The 19,440-nt window shown below is 45.2% G+C and overlaps 1 protein-coding gene across 2 annotated transcripts in view; it reads right to left on the reverse strand.

The window, feature by feature from the left end:
• The window catches only part of DEK (DEK proto-oncogene), a 35,879-nt gene extending 17,819 nt beyond the window's left edge, over positions 1-18,060 (reverse strand). Inside the window, exons 1-4 of one of the 2 annotated variants that reach the window (XM_073678832.1) lie at positions 17,734-18,060; positions 4,153-4,318; positions 2,967-3,065; positions 898-1,007 (exon numbers count right to left, since the gene is read on the reverse strand). In XM_073678832.1, the coding sequence (XP_073534933.1) occupies positions 898-1,007; positions 2,967-3,065; positions 4,153-4,309 (366 nt within the window). In that variant the 5' untranslated portion in view covers positions 4,310-4,318; positions 17,734-18,060. Of the gene's footprint in view, positions 1-897; positions 1,008-2,966; positions 3,066-4,152; positions 4,319-17,650; positions 17,675-17,733 lie in introns of those variants that run through there. The other variant, XM_073678831.1, reaches the window with a different exon arrangement.
• Between the last annotated feature and the right edge of the window lie 1,380 nt (positions 18,061-19,440).

The raw sequence follows: 19,440 nt of genomic DNA on the forward strand, positions 1-19,440 counted from the left end.
GGCATTTCTTTGGAGGGCTGCACAGCCCTCCTTGTGCTTGCCAGAGGTAGCCTGACTGCCATTAGGTACCGAGATGAGATCCTCAGACCCCTTGTGAGACCATATGCTGGTGCGGTTGGCCCTGGGTTCCTCCTAATGCAGGACAATGCCAGACCTCATATGGCTGGAGTGTGTCAGCAGTTCCTGCAAGATGAAGGCATTGAAGCTATGGACTGGCCCGCCCATTCCCCAGACCTGAATCCGATTGAGCACATCTGGGACATCATGTCTCGCTCCATCCACCAACGTCACGTTGCACCACAGACTGTCCAGGAATTGGCGGATGCTTTAGTCCAGGTCTGGGAGGAGATCCCACAAGAGACCATCCGCAACCTCATCAGGAGCATGCCCAGGCATTGTAGGGAGGTCATACAGGCACGTGGAGGCCACACACAATACTGAGCCTCATTTTGACTTGTTTTAAGGACATTACATCAAAGTTGGATCAGCCTGTAGTGTGTTTTTCCACTTTAATTTTGGGGTTGACTCCAAATCCAAGCCTCCATTGGTTAATAAATCTGATTTCCAATGATGATTTTTGTGTGATTTTGTTGTCAGTACAAAGTATTCAATGAGAATATTTCATTCATTCAGATCTAGGATGTATTATTTGAGTGTTCCCTTTATTTTTTTGAGCAGTGTATATTGTTTGCAGTCACTGCAGTGAAATTTAAGGGAACAGTGAAATTTAAGGGAATTGGGGCTAAGGACTTTAAGATTATTAAGTTGTGCATTTCTTGACAGCAATGTCTAATTAAACATTTATCTGAAAGAGGGTACAGATATACATGACATTATAGCAAATTCTCTGATAAAAGATTAGAAGTAGAGTTTAGAAGGTATCCATGTCACACTTACTGTGCCCTGACGATTGAAAAGCAATCGATGTAAGAGTCTTAATTCTTCACATTTCTTTTTCTTTAAAAAGTATTGTATCCTTTCAATATCATACAGTTTTTTTCCCTTTCCTAAAAGGCAGGAATGAAAGAATGAAAACCCCAAGTATCCTACAAACTGTTAAAGACCAAAATCAGAGCTGACGAACATATTACAGCAATTAAAAGAAAAGTCAATATTGAGACATGTTCTATTGAGTGCAGTTAACCATGCAACAAATAACAGTGACCAATGCAAAAACAATATGTGGACACATATTGCAACTTATAGGTTTTATTAAAGAAGTTGTCCACTACTTTATATGAACCAACCAATATATCCCCCTGGGGCCCAGAAGTGTTTTTGTAAATACCTTGCGGTACCTTTTCTGCCTCTGAGCGGCAGAGTGACATCAGTGAAGCGCTCCCGCTGGGCTGTGGGCGGAGTTACCCCGTGCATCACATCCAGCATCCACCGCACGTTTTCCCAGTGAATGAGGAGAGGGAGAGTGCACGGTGGATGCCGGGTGTGACGCAACACTTAGGCTATGTGCCCACGATGAAGAAATGCTCAGGATTTTTTCCTGAGCGTTTCTGCATCTCCCTGGCAGAAAAAAACGCATGCGGATTGTACATGCGTTTTCCTGCCAGGGACATGCGGAAGTGAAGCGTTCTTCACTTGCATTTCCGCATGCGGGTTGACAAGCGCTTTCCAAGTGATTTTAGCATCACTTGGAAAGTGCTTGTCAACTTGGTCACACTATATAAATCCATGCAAACGGCATGGATTTATATAGTGTGACCGAAAGAATGGTAAAAAAAAATAATAAAATCTATACTTACCTTCTGATGGCCCCCAGTGTCTTGTTTCCCTCCGTCCTGGCTGCCGGCAGCGGTACGCTGAAGGACCTGCAGACGTCCGCGTCGTGTGACCAGTCACATAGCTATGACGTCAGCGCAGGTCCTTCAGTCCATCGCTAGCTGCCGGCATGAAAGGACGAGTGCAGCGGGGGCCGCCAGAAGGTAAATATAATCTTTATTTTTTATTTTATTCTTTTTTTCACAGTTTCTATGGTACCCGGGTCCAGAGGAGAGTCTCCTCTCCTCTAGACCTGGGTACCATCCGCACATTGAACGCATGTATTTCACATGTCCTTATCTAGCGAAGCGGAATGCATGCAGTCTAATGCAAGTCAATGGCGGCGAAAGCGCAGCACTTCCGCAAAATAATTGGTAGTGCTGCGTTTTTTTCCGCAATGATAATCCGCAACATGTGCACAGCACATGCGGATTATCATTGGGGAACATGGCAGGCCTTCTACCATGCATTTTTTAAGCGTTTCTGCAGCGTTTTTTGTCGCTTAAAAAAGTAATCGTGGGCACACAGCCTTATGGGCCCTAGGGGAATACATTGGGGGATCATATCAAGTAGTGGACAACCCCTTTAAAGCTACAGATCCTCCGAATATAAATATTCCCATAAAGAGTACCTGACAGCTGATAAGTGCTGCCTGATCCACGGGCAGCATGTATTAGACAGTGGCTGTAAGATTTCAACCAGACATGTTTGACACGCTGCGGCGTTTCAGAGAACATACTTTACAAGCTGCCGGAAATCGAGCCACATGGGAGACTAGTTGGACAGGCAGGTCCCTGGCAGCCTGTTGATCCAGCACCAAATACCAGCTTTCAAATTTACTATAAACGCAACGTACATCCTTTTAACAGCGAAGACTATTCATTTCAGCTGCTAAATACCACCATGTAAACAATCAAAACGCCATTTTCTGGACACCCGCCACATTTGACAACACTTCGCATACTCGCAAACTGGTGTTGTGTTATATCACACAGTAAGTAAGCATTGTGGATTGGTACCATTATGTGCAATATTGAGGATGAATTGGGCACTTTCCTATTGGATGAAAACAGCATTCAGATTACATTTTACATGTTCAGCGACATAAACAATCATTGTGGACACGCATTAGGTCATGGCAGAAAAGCTGCCAAATGGGCATACACTGTTATAAACTTAAATAAAATCATTACCTTCAGTTAAGACTGGTTCTTTTTTCACAATTGACATTTCAAAGCTCAATCTCTCCACCTTCTTCTTTTCTCTTTTACCCTCTACAATAAGGCTCTTTTCTGAGTAAAAAACAGAAATCATCCTTTTATTTTAAAAAATAATCAATAGTACTACATGCAGAGGAACTTCTTCTATTCTAAGGCCGGAGCCACATCATCGTATGGCATCTGAGGCGAGAACATCGGATGTGATATGCTAATGACCTTCGGCTCCTGCTCTGCTGCGAGCGCGAGACGGGTGTCAGTGCTGCAATTCTCTCGCATGATCACAGCACAGCTGCGGAGGAGACGGAGAAAGTAATTTCTCCATCTCCTTCATGGACTGACTCTGTGTATATTGGACTGCACTGGGATGACAAACCGCAAGCAGCATTAATTGCAGCTACAGATGTTATTCTCTGAAATGGTTCAGTGTTTCAGATTAGTATACTTTGAAGATACTGCCAGAGACCAGACTAGTCCGCCTCTGCCCTCGGACAGCTCTTCCCAACGCCAATGTAGGTGATTGACAGATCTCTCCATATGCGCATGCAAATAAAAAACCCGACAATCATCAGCAGCTTTGCCAACAAGACCACTAATCAGTCTTTTATAGCATATAAAAGGGTTATTCCCAACTTTACATTTATGGTATATCCACAGCTCTCCCCAAAGTCATATTGACAAATTCCCTTAATGACGTTTGTTTTGACCATATTACTGCTGGACACAAGTCCTTGGAGATAAAATTCAATTCCTTGCTTTCAGAACAGTGCTGTACTGTTGATGTGCCAAGGAGTCAGAGATACAAGCAACGCAGGTTCACAAATTAATGTAACAAAACTGCACTGCGGCCAATCGCAATATCAAATGAGCAAAACTCTTGTTCATTGTGGGAAGACATTTGTTTAGAAATCACCACTCTCAATAGCACATGTCCAGGACAATAAAATGATGTTCTATGTGCACAGAATGATGGAATTAACAATGGCTCTTTGTGCATGAAGTGCAGTTTGTCTGTCTAATCAGGCTATTCAAGACAACAGATTGGCTTGCATCTATTCGATCGGCCATCCTTTAAGGTCGGCAGTTGGCGTCTAAAGATGCCCTTATTCCTAACACCAGCATATTACATGATGTATTTGACAATCTATACTAATGTACAAACCTTTTTTCTCATCGTCATCCTCTTCATCTTCCTCCTCTTCATCATTTTCTTCTCCTTCACTTCCATTAGCAGTCTCTTCCTTTGCTTTCTCTTCTGTGGCCTCCTCCACAGTCTCCAATTCCTCTTTAAGTATGTCTGATGTAGCAGCTGACGACATGTTTCTTATCTGGAAAAAAAGAAACCCCACAAAAGTAAACATGAGTCAGTATTACATACAAATCTTACTAAATCCATGTTTTCGCAAATCCGAACCTCAATGGGGCTCAATAGTGCAAACTGTGTAGGGATGAATGAATGTAGCAATGATCTTTGGTCGATACAGTTTTACATCAGGCAATTGCCATGAATGTGCAACGGCTGTTTAACCACTTAGCAACATATGACGTGTACGGTATCAAAACTTCACACCTACCCCAAAATGGTATCAACAAGAACATCGGCTCAGGGCGCAAAGAAAAAGCCCTCACCCAGCTTCATCTCCCAAAAATGTAAAATGGAGACAAGCAAAAAATACATTTTTTAAACTACTAATTTCTGAATTTTCACCACTGAAATAAAACAAAAACTATGCACGTTTAGTATTGCTGTAAGCATACTGACCTGGAGAATCATATTGGCAGGTCGACTTTCACAGTAAAATGAGCATTAGGCTGTGTGCCCACTATGCGTTTTTTAAGAGTTTCCGCAGCGGCAATTCCGCTGCAGAAACACTTAAACGCTTGGTAGAAGGTCTGCAATGTTCCCCAATGATAATCCGGATGTGCTGTGCACATGCTGCGGAAATTTCCGCTGCGGATTATCATTGTGAAAAAATCCGCAGCACTACCAATTATTTTGCGGAAGCGTGGCATTTTCGCCGCCATTGACTTGCACTGGAACGCATGGAATCCGCATCACTGCATCTGCAAATGCGGAATCCATGCGTTTCAATGTGCGGATGGTACCCGGGTTTGGAGAAGAGGAGACTCTCCTCCGGACCCGGGTACCATAGAACCTGTAAAAAAAAATATATATATAGATTATACTTATCTTCTGATGGCCCCCGGTGTCCTTAGCGATGAGTCTCGGCTTGCCGGCAGCTCGCGATGGTCTGAAAAGGACCAGCCATGACGTCATTTAGTCAAGTGACGGGTCACGCGACCGCTGACGTCGGCAGGTCCTTAAATCTACCGCAAGCTGCCGGCAAGCCAGGACGCATCGGATAAAGACACCAGGGGCCATCTGAAGGCAAGTATATATTTATTTTTTACCATTCTTTCGGTCACACTATATAAATCCATGCCAGTTGCATGGATTTATATAGTGTGACCAAGTTGTCAAGCACTTTCCAAGTGATGCTAAAATCGCTTGGAAGGCGCTTGACAACCCACATGCAGAAATGCATGTGAAGAACGCTTCACTTCAGCTTGTCCCTGGCAGGAAAAACGCATGTACAATCCGCATGCGCTTTTTCTGCCAAGGAGATGCAGAAACGCTCAGGAAAAAATCTGGAGCATTTCTGCATCGTGGGCACATAGCCTTATAAATATAACCAAAAGACAATTGCGGAATTGTGCTTTTCTTGCCACATTAGGAATTTTTTCCCCCGCTTTCCAGTACATCACATGAAAAAATGGATAGTGTCATTGGAAAAAGTACAACTCATCCCGCAAAAACAAACCCTCACACAGCTATGTTGACAGAAAAAGCCTTAGTTACTTACCGGTAACGGGATTTTTCGGAGCCCATGACAGCACCATGAGAGAGAGGATCCGCCCATCAAGGACAGGAAACCTACAGGTTAAAAAGGGCGGCACCTCTCTCCCGCCTCAGTTTAGTTAACAGAGCATGAGAGGACCGCCAAGGTTAATTACAACAAAAATTCATTTTAAGCCAATTACTTTAAGTAACTTCCCCCGAGGGTGCAAAAAAGGAAATTAATTCTACGGGAGTGCGAAAAACACCAGTGTAGGGAGGGAATATAAGGGTGCTGTCATGGGCTCCGAAAAATCCCGTTACCGGTAAGTAACTGAGGCTTTATTCGTACTCCCATGACAGCACCACGAGAGAATTACAGAGACGAAAGGAGACTAGAGAGGGATCACAGCTTGAAGCACCCTTCTCCCAAAGGCGAGATCAGAAGAGTCACCCAAATCCAATCTATAATGCCTATAGAAGGTGGAGGGAGAAAACCAGGTGGCAGCCTTACATATGTCTTCAATGGAAACCCCTGTCTTCTCCGCCCAGAAGGTTGCTACTGCTCTGGTGGAATGAGCTCTCAACCCTTCTGGTACTTCCTTCTCCCCTGAAGAGTAGGCGAGGGCGATGGCCTCTCTAATCCATCTCGCAATTGTAGATTTTGAGGCTTTATAACCTTTCCTAGCCCCCTGATGGCACATGAATAGGGAACTATCTTTCCTAAAACCGTGTAAAACCTCCAGGTATTTAAGTACGCACCTCCTAACATCCAAAGTGTGTAGTTTCTCCTCTTTTTGATTTTTAGGGGGAAAACAAAAGGTTGGAAGACTAATCTCCTGAGTCCTATGGAACCGAGTGACTACCTTTGGAAGAAAGGCTGGGTCAGGTTTTAATATAATTCTATCGTCTAGAATTTGAGTAAATGGTGGGGATATAGAGAGAGCCTGTATGTCACTTACTCTCCTCGCTGAAGTCAGGTCAACTAACAGGGCTGTTTTGAGAAGAATAATCTTATTGGAGGCTAAATCCAGGGGCTCGAAGGGAGGGTCAGTCAAAGCATTTAGGACTAGGTTTAAATCCCAGGGAGAGGATTTAGTTTTTATAATAGGTCTACACCTAAAGGAAGCCTTTATAAATCGCGCTACCCAATAATTAGCCGCTATATCGGAAGAAAACAAAGCTCCCAAGGCCGAAACTTGTACCTTCAATGTACTCATGGTAAGGCCCTGTTCTAAACCCCGCTGCAGAAACTCTAGTATTTTCCCAATAGGGGGCCCCTCCTCTGGTTTAATATTTGAAAAGGACAGAAACTTTCTCCGGGTCCTAGCATAAATACGAGTAGTAACGGGTTTCCTGCTACATAGGAGAGTATTCACTACATCTGAGGAGAAACCTTTGTTGGTTAATAGCTCCCTTTCAAATTCCATGCCGTTAAATGGAGATTTGAGCCTGGGAAACTGGACCCTGAGTGAGAAGGCCCGGAATCTCCGGAAGAACCCAGAGGTCTGTTATGGACATTCTCCGGAGACAAGGGAACCACGGTCTTTTGGGCCAAAAGGGGCATATGAGAATTATTCTGGCTTTGTCTGCCCTGATCTTCCTTATGACTGATGGAAGCAGAATCATGGGAGGAAATGCATAAGCCAAAGGGAATTCCCAGGGAATCATGAAGGCGTCCACTGCCAGGGGATTTTCCCTGGGGTTTAGGGAACAAAATGTTGTCACCTTCCGATTGGATTTTGTTGCGAATAAGTCCACTGTTGGAAGACCCCACAATGCCACAATCCTGGAGAATATCCGAAGGTTCAAGGACCATTCTCCTTTTATGGAAGTACGACTGAGAAAGTCTGCTGTAACGTTTTCTTTCCCTCTTAAATGAACAGCAGAAAGGGAGAGGCAATGATCCTCTGCATTTTGAAGAAGTCTGTCTGCTATTTTCAGTAAGTCTCTTGAACGGGTTCCCCCTTGGTGATTTATATAGGTTACTGAGACTTGATTGTCCGAGAGTATACGGACATCCTGGCCCTGTAAATATACAAGGAACTTGTTGAACGCATAATCCACGGCCAAAAGTTCCTTAACATTTGAGGAAAACTGCACCTCCTTCTCTGACCAGGTCCCCTGAACTAAGTTACCTTCAAAATGAGCTCCCCAACCTGTAGCACTTGCATCCGTAGTCAAGACTGCAGTAGGCTTACATTCCCAAGGGACCCCCCTAGAAAGATTAGTGTGTACTAACCACCAACGAAGGGATTGTAAGGAGCGAGGGGCCAAGGTAAATTCCCGGTCTAGATGTCCATCTAGGATCGAATCGTTATATATGTCCCACTGTAGTGCTCGAGTGAAGTTGGGACCAACGCACCGCGGAAAAACTTGAGGTCAAGGTCCCTAATAATGGCATGGCCTTACGGAGTGTCAGACGGTTTATCCATACAATATCTTACCAAGCCCTGGATTTTTGCAATCTTTTCTTCTGATAAATAGCATAATTGCCTTTCAGAATCTAAAATGACCCCCAGAAATTGTTAAGCTTTTAATGGAGTCAATCTAGATTTCTCCAGAATTAAAAACCAACCTAGTCCTTCCAGGACAGAAATAGTTACCTGAAGGTGGGCCTCGCATTGAACAAAGGAGTTCCCCACTATCAGGAAATCATCAAGGTAAGGGATTATTAAGATGTCTTTATCTCTTATATGGGCCATAACCTCTGCCACTAGTTTGGTAAAAATTCGCAGGGCTATGGCTAAACCAAAGGGAAGTGCAGTATACTGAAATGTTTAACCACTCCACCTATTTTAAATGGCCACCCTTAGATACTTTTGATAGTCCTTATGAATGGGAACATGGTAATAAGCATCTTTAAGATCGAGAACTATCATATAACAGTGGGGAAATAGCAATTTTATCATCATTTTTAAGGATTCCATTTTAAAGGTGTCAATTTTAAGGAAGCTATTTAAAGATCTTAAATTTATGATTGTCCTGTAACACTCATCTGGTTTGGGGACCAGGAAGAGCGGGGAGTAGAATCCGTGACCCTCTTCTGAATCCGGAACCTCAATCAGGACATTTTTCCTTATTAGGACTTGAACTTCCGATACGAGGGCAGTCTGCCGTACTGGGGAGGAACTAGAGGGAACAATCAAGAATCTTCTGTAAGGAAGAGCTTGAAATTGAAATTTAAGACCAAATTTAATTACGCTCAAAATCCAATTACTATGTGAAATTCACTCCCAAGCAGGGAGGAATAACGACAATCTCCCTCCCACCTGGGCCTATTGTGATTCCCCTGGTTTCTGTTCGTTTTTGGAAGAAGAACCAAAGAGTAGTAGGCCTCTACCTTTGCGACCTCTTTCTTCAAATTTTTCTTGTTCTTTGAAAAATCTCCTTCGGATAAATTTCTTATTCCGAAACGATTTCTTAAAAGCGGGTAGAGGTACAGATGGAAAACCCTTCTTAGGATCTCCGGCTTTTTCCAACAGCTCGTCCATGGTCTGGCCGAAAAGATATTCTCCTTCGCAAGGGATTGTACAAAGTCTAGACTTCGTCTGTATATCTCCAGGCCAGCATTTAATCCATAGGGCTCGTCGAGCAGCATTTGACAGAGCTGATGATTTAGCTGCCAATCTAACCGAATCCGCAGACGCATCAGCAAGAAAGGCAGCAGCACCCTGGATTCGGGGAAGGGAAGAAATAATCTCCTTCCTAGAGACACCCTCCTTTAGCTGATTGTCTAACTGTTCTAGCCAAACCATTAGGGCTCTCGATGTGCAGGTGGCTGCTACTGCTGGTTTCAGAGCTCCTGCAGCTGTCTCCCAAGCACCTTTCAGGAAGGTATCGGCTCGTCTGTCCAGGGGGTCTCTCAATGCTCCCATGTCGTCAAATGGGAGAGAAGACGACTTTGATGCCTTAGCGATGGCGACATCCAACCTTGGTGCCTTTGACCAAGAGGAACATGTGGCATCATCAAATGGATACCTCCTTTTAAAAGAGGGATGAACGCTGCCCTTCCTGTCTGGTTTTTGCCACTCTCTGTCAATTACATCTTTGACTCTCGTATTCACGGGGAAGCATCTTTTCTTCTTTTGTCCTAATCCCCCAAACATTACATCCTCTACAGATTTTTCTGGCCTGTGTCCATAATGCCCATGGTAGCCCGGACAGCTTTCACCAAGGCATCAACCTCTTGCAGAGGAAAACACTGTCTATCCGACTCGCCATCAGAGGAAGATAAAGAAGAAGAAACATCTGAAACATCAGAATCTGAGCCCGACTGAGGGTCCCTAGGAACATGACTGGACTCAGATTTCCCCTGCAGAGCCTTGCCTATTTCTTCTCTAATTAAAGACTTTAGGCCCAAGGAAAACCCCGGAGTCTCTTCCGTTACTACCTTGTCAATACAAGGCTGGCATAAGTTCTTAACATTTGGATCTAATCCTTATAAACAGGGAGGAAATGGTTGAGGAGGTAAAGGTGGCTGGGACCCTAGGAGGCAGCGATCATGCTATTATAGAATTTTGGATAACTAGAGGAGGAAGACATGTGAAGACTCAAACTTCAAGGTTAGATTTTAGAAAGGCAGATTTTAAGAGACTCAGAAAGAGAATAGGAGGGATCCAATGGCTGGATGTCCTTGAGGACAAAAATGTCCAGGAAGGATGGGAAATTTTTAAAAATGAGATTCTCAAAGCACAATCGTTAACAATCCCGAAAAGTAGGAAGAATGGGAAGCATTTAAGGAAACCAGGATGGATGAACACAGAACTTAAACACATGCTAAAAAGAAAGAAAGAAATGTTTATTAAATGGAAAGAGGGAGGCATATCTAAAGAAGATTATAATGCAGTCTGCAGATCCTGCAGGGCACGTATCAGGTTAGCTAAAGCTGACAATGAATTAAGGCTTGCAAGAGATGTCAAAAGCAATAAAAAAGGATTTTGGGGGTATGTCAAAAGTAAAAGAAAAGTCAAAGATGCTATAGGATTTTTACAGGATGAAAATGGAGAAATGGTAAGAGAGGATGTTGAGAAGGCCGAACTTTTTAATTCCTATTTTGCATCTGTTTTCTCTCAGAAAGAAAATGTAACATCAACTGATCTTCACTGTCCTTTTAAAGGAATAGAAGAATCCAAGTTATCTGTAAACAGAAAGATTGTGAGGGAATATTTAGCTAACATAAATGAGTTCAAGTCTCCAGGTCCAGATGAATTACACCCCAGAGTACTGAAGGAGATCGTAGAAGAAATTTTAGAACCACTCTCCATAATCTTTGAAAATTCTTGGAGAACAGGAGAAGTCCCAGAAGACTGGAGAAGAGCAAATGTTGTTCCTATCTTCAAAAAGGGGAAGAAGGTGGACCCAGGGAACTATAGGCCGGTGAGTCTGACTTCTATACCAGGAAAGATCTTTTAACAAATTATTAAACATCATGTATGTAAGTACCTGGATAAGAATGAAGTGATTAACCAGAGTCAGCATGGGTTTGTAACTAACAAGTCATGTCAGACTAACTTAATTTCCTTCTATGACAGAATCACTGACTGGGTGGATCAGGGAAATGCTGTAGATATAGTATATCTTGACTTCAGCAAAGCATTTGACAAAGTATCTCACACCATCCTTATTGAAGAAATGACCAAGTATGCAATGGACCAGGCAACTGTTAGGTGGATTCATAACTGGCTTAGTGATCGGACTCAAAGGGTGGTTGTAAATGGCTTCACATCCAGCTGGATGAATGTCTCAAGTGGGATACCACAGGGCTCTGTCCTGGGACCTGTATTGTTCAACATCTTCATCAATGATTTAGATGAAGGAATTGAGGGTAAACTGATTAAATTTGCTGATGACACAAAGCTAGGAGGGATAGCTAATACTAGAGAAGAGAGAGAGAGAGGATTCAAAAAGACCTAAATAAACTGGAGCAGTGGGCAGCAACCAACAGAATGGTTTTTAACAGGGAAAAATGCAAAGTACTACATCTGGGCAATAAAAATGAAAAAAGCATATACAGAATGGGAGGAATAGAGCTAAGCAACAGTACATGTGAAAAAGACTTAGGTATACTAATAGATCATAGACTGAACATGAGTCAACAGTGTGATGCAGCAGCAAAAAAGGCAAATACAATTCTAGGATGTATTAACAGAAGCATACAGTCTAGATCACGTGAAGTCATTATCGGTCTTTACTCCTCTTTGGTCAGACCTCATCTGGAATACTGTGTACAGTTTTGGGCACAACATTTTAAAAAAGACATCGACAAACTGGAGCAAGTTCAGAGAAGAGCGACCAGAATGGTGACTGGTCTGCAAACCATGTCCTATGAGGAACGGTTGCAGGATTTGGGAATGTTTAGCTTGCAAAAAAGAAGACTGAGAGGAGACTTAATAGCTGTCTACAAATATGTCAAGGGCTGTCACATTGTAAAAGGATCATTTTTATTCTCATTTGCACAGGGAAAGACTAGAAGCAACGGGATGAAACTAAATGGGAGGAGACACAGATTAGATATTAGAAAGAACTTTTTGACAGGGTGTTTAATGAGTGGAACAGGCTGCCACGAGAGGTGGTGAGTTCCCCTTCAATGGAAGTCTTCAAACAGAGGCTGGACAGACATCTGTCTGAGATGATTTAGTGAATCCTGCTTTGAGCAGGGGGTTGGACCAGATGACCCAGGAGGTCCCTTCCAACTCTACCATTCTATGATTCTATGACATATGCATCAGGGAGAGGGCTGCAGCATAAGGCACATTCCTTATGTTTAGTTTTAAATGAACATTTCTTGCTCTGAAAGAAAGTTATAGACAGAGAAGGAGGAAGAATTCGTAGAACTTTCACGAAGATTCCACTTACCCCATGAAATATTTGGTACCGTAGAAGCAGAAGAATCCATCTTAACCGGCGGAGACTCACGCCGAACAACCGGACCTTCTTTTCTGCTTTTTGCGGTGAACTTCCTAGTCGAACGATTGGACCCAGACCGGGAACGTCGTTGCACCGCCAGTTGTGAGGGCTCACCAGAGGGCTGCTCCTGCAGCAGTTGTTCTTGCTGAGGTGATAGCTGCTCCCGTTAATCTCCCATGTTTACCAAGGCAAAAAACAATGGGCTGGGAAGCACCTCCGTATGATGCCAGGTATCTTTTATACTGGCCATACCTGGTACTTGTGTGTTTTGTTTTTTTTTTTGTTGTTTTTTTTGGAGGTTCAGGAAGGAGGTCACACACCCCCACCCCCCTCCCCGGTGGGCTAACCGCCGCGGCCAGCACCTATACTCCCGGCGTCTTCATGCTCGCACGCGACTTCCGGGTTGAACGCGCGAGCTCCGCCCACTTCCAGTGGAGTCTCCGACGCACCGGAAACACGTCACAGGGCCGCGCCTGTCACGTTCCCCGCCGGCGCGGCCCGGAACTCCTGCACTGCCTAGTAGGGGGGGGGGGGTAGGGGGGGGGGGGGGGGTCACGCCCGCATGCAGCTCCACACATGGTGGACATCTACCTCCCGTGAGGCGATGTCGCGCCTGCCACAACGCACACGGAGGCGTCCCCATGAGCCCTGCCGTGGCGTCTCCAGAAATCCAGGACCGACCCAGGGTGGGAGACTGCATTCCAGACACCCTGTCGACTTCATCTGGGGCAGGAGACAGTCTTCATCCTGCAGGTAACCTGAGAGGTCTCCCATCATGGACAGGAAACCTAAACTGAGGCGGGAGAAAGGTGCCGCCCTTTTTAACCAGTAGGTTTCCTGTCCTTGATAGGCGGATCCTCTCTCTCGTGGTGCTGTCATGGGAGTACGAATAAATAAAAAAAGTTATGGCTCTTAGAATAAGGAGAAGAAAAATGAAAAGGCAAGATGGAAAAATTGCCCAGTCGAGAAGAGGTTAATAGAAATAAATAGACATGCTATGATGAATTGGTAGATTATTAGCTGTGTCAGCAGGGCTGTGGAGTCGGAGTCGTGGAATTAGAGCCCATTTTGGTGGAGTCGGAGTCGTTATAAAATGGACCGACTCCAGCTCCTAAAATATAATAAATTGGGTCCAGTAGTTCAATGCAGTTTGTGGGGAATATTTTTCATAAGAATTTGGGAAAGTTATGAAATGTACTATAAATGTGTGTCCTATTCCTCATCTAAGGGTCTAGACTTTTAGCCGAGATGAATCTGTGCTACAGTAAATTTACCACTTAAACATGAGCCATGTATGAGGGAGTCGGAGTCATGGAAATTGAGGAGTCGGAGGCTTGGCTTACTGACTCCACAGCCATGGCTGTGTGTGTTCTCAGAGGCTAATTCACCAAGCAGTTCGTACCAAAATTCTGGCCTAACGGCTTGAAATATCACAAAATCTTTATGCAACTCATATCTGTGAAAAATTTAGCAATTGTTTTAACGCCAGCCCCTCTAACTGTTTAAAAATGGGCAGAGCTCAGCAAAATGGGGGTTTGCAGAGCACGACCTGACCAATTAATCATAATGTCAGATAGAAATGCACCTCAGTCCATGACTAGAGTATATTTCTTGTGGTGGCATACAGCAGAACACAAGTTCTTTGGCTCATCTTACTGCAGCGCACTCTTTGTGAAGACTGGCATACCAAACGCCCTGCTTCTGATCTTAGCGGGACTGCAACAAATTTAAATGGGAACTACACTTAGGCTATGTGCCCACGTTGCATTTATGAAGCAGAAAATTTCTGCTGCATAAATGCAAGTCCTCTCCCGGAAAAACGCATGCGGAATTCCGCACGCATTTATCGCGCATTTTTCGCGCGTTTTCCACATGCGGAATTGCCTTGCGTTTTTTATGCATTGGACTAAGGCAATTCCGCTTGCGGAAACGCAAAATTAAATGACATGCTGCGGATTTTTGAACGCGGCATAAACGCTGCGGAAAAATCCGCAGCATGTGCATAGAAGTTGCGGAATCCCATTGGGGACCATGGGGTGCGGATATACATGCGTTTTTCAAGCGTTTACGCTGCGGAAATTCCGCAGCATATACGCTTGAAAAATGCTACGTGGGCACACAGCCTAAAGGGACCAGAGAAACCATTTCATAACAAGCAGCAAATCGACCATATAAAGGGTATGTGCCCAGGATCAGGTTATTGCAGCACTTTGGAAGCAGCGTATTTTTCGCTGCGTCTGATCCCGCAGGTAACTCTGCATGTGTTCATTCATTCTATGGGTGAAGTTTCTGTTAAAGAGACTAGCGTCTCCACAACAGAAATTTACATGCTGCGGCTTATAAACCCGGCCCGCCAGCAAGTTTATTCGGCTGCTAAAAGAAGCACAGTGGGCATGGGATTTATTGAAATGCCATCCACTTTACTTCTACTGTACAAGTACAACGCAGCGGTTTGGACGCAGCGCAGGTGAGCTGCGTCCAAAACGCTGCTACTACGGATTGTGGGCACATGCCCCAACAAGTGCTTAAGACAAAGTATCGGGGAAAAAAAAGGGAGCAGGGCTTCAGAGTTGTGCCAAGTGTGAAATGACATTTAGCATCCTGGCAAGTTTCTAAACCTACAGCAGATATATTGACAGGGTATAAATGATGAATCTGGCACACACGATAGTGCTTGTACACAGAGTGCCAGGCTCGCCCAAATTATACGTGTTATCACTGAAAAGGAACCAGTCACATCAGATAACGCTGTTAGAAAGGTGCCTGACCGCCATATTGAAAGTGCGGCTACCAGAAGAAAATTAACTTTATTCCTCCTGGGAGCCGCCGGCTTTTAGTCATACAGGCATGCCGGCACGGCTACAATTACTGTTCAAAGTACTCTGATAGCTGTAAGCACACCATTGCACTTTGTCTGACAGCCGGAGTGTGCTTACACATGTGACATAAGACATGCACAGCAATGTTGTTCTGACATTACTGTGAATTATGTTCATTTTATGGGGTACTTTTGACACCTGAAATAGACGCTGCAAGCACAAGGCATTGGATGGAACCTGTCACCAGCAAAAACGTTATTAACCTGCAAATGTGGGTTTAATCTACAGGTTAACAGCGTTACTAACCGGCCTGGCGCCTAGCTGACGGCTGCAGGGAGAAAATGATTCTTCCTGGCAGTGTTCTAGTGTCAGTCACGGGACCTGCGCAGGTTCAGTCACCGCTCTGAGTGGCAGCTGTAACTGCGCCCTCAGCGCTGACTGACAGCCGGACTCTATGCAAAGCAAGCGTCAGCCAAGGATGGAGACGTCAGCTCCACCCCCGTGACTGAACCCGAATGCTGCTAGGGGGAATAAAGTTAATTTTCTCCTTGCAGTATTAGGCTGCGTGCAGGCGTCGGGCAGGTTAATAACGCTATTAACCTGCAGATCAACCCCATATCTGCAGGTTAGTAGCATTTTTTTTTTTTTTGCGCTGGTGACAGGTTCACTTTTAACTCACCAACTGAATTCAATAAGTCTGTAAAACTGGTACTTTTTTTAAAATTTTTCCTATGGAAAAAAAAAAAAAAAAATGCAAAAACAGACAGATGCTACAGTAATAGTAAAATGGACACAGACCAAAAATAAATAGAAATCAGACGTGGCAAGTCGATGAAATATGGCCTGTTTTTTCCTCTCAAATGTAAAGAAAAGAAAAACACAAATACTTCTTCAGGTTTCCCGATGTTCCTCCCCCCTGGAAAATCCAGCTTTATGCACAAACGATTTCTAGATACAAACCCACCAATTTCAATGAATGCTATAGATAGAACAGTGGACCATTGATGGCTCGGTATCAGTACGGTGATGGAGTCTTGTGCAGACCTGATCTAGGGAGCCATGTGCTGTCTCCTTACTACAGGTAACACATCTATTAATCAGTTCCCTGAAGGATCCAGGTCATCATAATGAAATTATGTGGTGAGAGCTGCTCCCTGCAGACATGATGACAGCTCCCCAGGCAGCCAGGGGCGGGAAGCACAAGCTGCTCCTCTGGCTGCACCTGAGCTGAGGAGACCAAGATCTGACAGTCCTGGACATCCCTATATAAAGGGGCATCAGCAGGTGACCAGAGCTGCCCACACATGGCAGAGTACAGAGCCGGACATCCCTATATAAAAGGGGCATCAGCAGGTGACCAGAGCTGCCCACACATGGCAGAGTACAGAGCCGGACATCCCTATATAAAGGGGCATCAGCAGGTGACCAGAGCTGCCCACACATGGCAGAGTACAGAGCCGGACATCCCTATATAAAGGGGCATCAGCAGGTGACCAGAGCTGCCCACACATGGCAGAATAGAGAGCCGGACATCCCTATATAAAGGGGCATCAGCAGGTGACCAGAGCTGCCCACACATGGCAGAGTACAGAGCCGGACATCCCTATATAAAGGGGCATCAGCAGGTGACCAGAGCTGCCCACACATGGCAGAGTAGAACCGGACATCCCTATATAAAGGGGCAACAGCAGGTGACCAGAGCTGCCCACACATGGCAGAGTAGAGCCGGACATCCCTATATAAAGGGGCATCAGCAGGTGACCAGAGCTGCCCACACATGGCAGAGTACAGAGCCGGACATCCCTATATAAAGGGGCATCAGCAGGTGACCAGAGCTGCCCACATATGGCAGAGTACAGAGCCGGACATCCCTATATAAAAGGGGCATCAGCAGGTGACCAGAGCTGCCCACACATGGCAGAGTACAGAGCCGGACATCCTTATATAAAGGGGCATCAGCAGGTGACCAGAGCTGCCCACACATGGCAGAGTAGAGAGCCGGACATCTCTATATAAAGGGGCATCAGCAGGTGACCAGAGCTGCCCACACATGGCAGAGTACAGAGCTGGACATCCCTGTAGAATCCCATACCCACCTGTGCCATTACAGCCGGGCACACAGCAGCTCCATACACACAGGGACATACGTGACGAGGCCAGTCACGTCCCGGACACTCACCGTGGAATAAGGCCGGCGAGATGAGATGGCGCAGCGGGAAGATGAGAGGACACAGATTTTCAATTAGAAACGACTGGAAGCTTCCGCCAGCCCTGAGGCGTTTCCCGAGCTACGAGCAGCTTATGGCTCCGGTACACAGACTGCAGACCTTGTTCCCGCCAGCACAGCAGCTTACAGACGGGCCGAGAATATTTACTTATTTTTATTTAAAATGGCGGTGTAAGAGCAAAGCGGGAAAGCGACGACCAACCACAGGCGGAGAGGAGGAGCAGCGGCCTGTCAGGGCGGGAACAGGACACGGCAGAGCTGACAGGACTGAGGCGGCCCCCGGAAGAGCAGCGTGCTGTATAGCTGCCTCCTCCCGCCTGGACGGCTCTGGAGCTGGAGGAGCCGCCTCCCTCCATGGCGGGAAGTCCTCAGCCTGTCTATGGCTGCAGGGAGTGCGAGCTCCTCACGACATGCCGTGTGGGGCAGGAATTGGTCGCCTCAGTTGTCTCATCACTGGGCTGTGTATAATGCAGAGTGGTTGGTTTATACCTCACCAGGAGGGCAGCGGAGGAGCTGGGCACTGTACAGCTCACATACCACTCGTTAACCCCTTTATGGACCCAGACGTTTTTCGTATTTGCTTTTTCATCTTTCTCCTGTTTTTCAAAGAGCCATATTTTTCCCCTTCAGCATAACCCTATAATGGCTTATTATTTATTCATGTATATCTTTTTTGCAGGACAAGTTGTGGTTTCGAACAATATTAAATTTACCATACGGGGATAAAAAAAATTCAGGTGGGGTGAAATGGTGAGGGGGAAAATGCAATTCTGCATTGTTGTTTGTTCTTTTTTTTTTTTTTTTAGAGTTTTTACTGCTTTTATCTTGGGTTTTGCCTGTTTACTGGCTGTTGTGAACATGCGCCTACACACCAACTTGTATTCCAGTTCTTTTCTGGTTTTTGCACCCAGTGCAGGTAAGGCTATGTGCCCACGATGCAGAAAATGTCTGCAGCATTTCTGCATCTCACTGGCAGAAAAAACGCATGCGGATTGTGCATGCGTTTTTCCTGCGTAATACATGCGTTTCCACATGCAGATTGAGAAGCGCTTTCAAAGTGATTTTAGCATCACTTGGAAAGTGCTTGACAACTAGGTCACACTATATAAATCCATGCAACCGGCATGGATTTATATAGTGTGACCATTAGAATGGTTAAAAATAAATCTATACTTACCTTCCGATGGCGCAGGGTGTGCTGCTGCGCTCGTTCCTGGCTGCCGGGATATCGCGATGCCCTGTACTGAAGGACCTACCGTCACATGACTGTGACGTCACCGCAGGTCCTACAGTCCAACGCGATGTGCCGTCAAAGGAGAAGGAGCGCAGCGCGGGCCGCCAGAAGGTGAATATAATTTTTATTTTATTCTTTTTCTTATGGTACCTGGGTGTGGAGGAGACTCTTCTCTACACCCGGGTACCATCCGCACATTAGAACGCGCCAATTACGCAAGTACAGATGCAGTCTTGCGGAATTGGCGCGTTCTAATGCAAGTCAATGGCGGCGAAAACGCAGCGCTTCCGCAAAGTTAATGGACATGCTGCGGATTTTTGAGCGCAGCATAAATGCTGCCAAAAAATCCGCAGCATGGGCATTGAAAGTGCGTAATTGCATAGGGGACCATGGCAGAAGGCTTACCATGCGTTTACACTGCGGAA

Source organism: Phyllobates terribilis, unplaced genomic scaffold (assembly GCF_046119375.1).
Source record: "Phyllobates terribilis strain yellow unplaced genomic scaffold, ASM4611937v1 Scaffold_4__5_contigs__length_816908805, whole genome shotgun sequence".
In the NCBI taxonomy this organism is placed as follows: Eukaryota; Metazoa; Chordata; class Amphibia; order Anura; family Dendrobatidae; genus Phyllobates; species Phyllobates terribilis.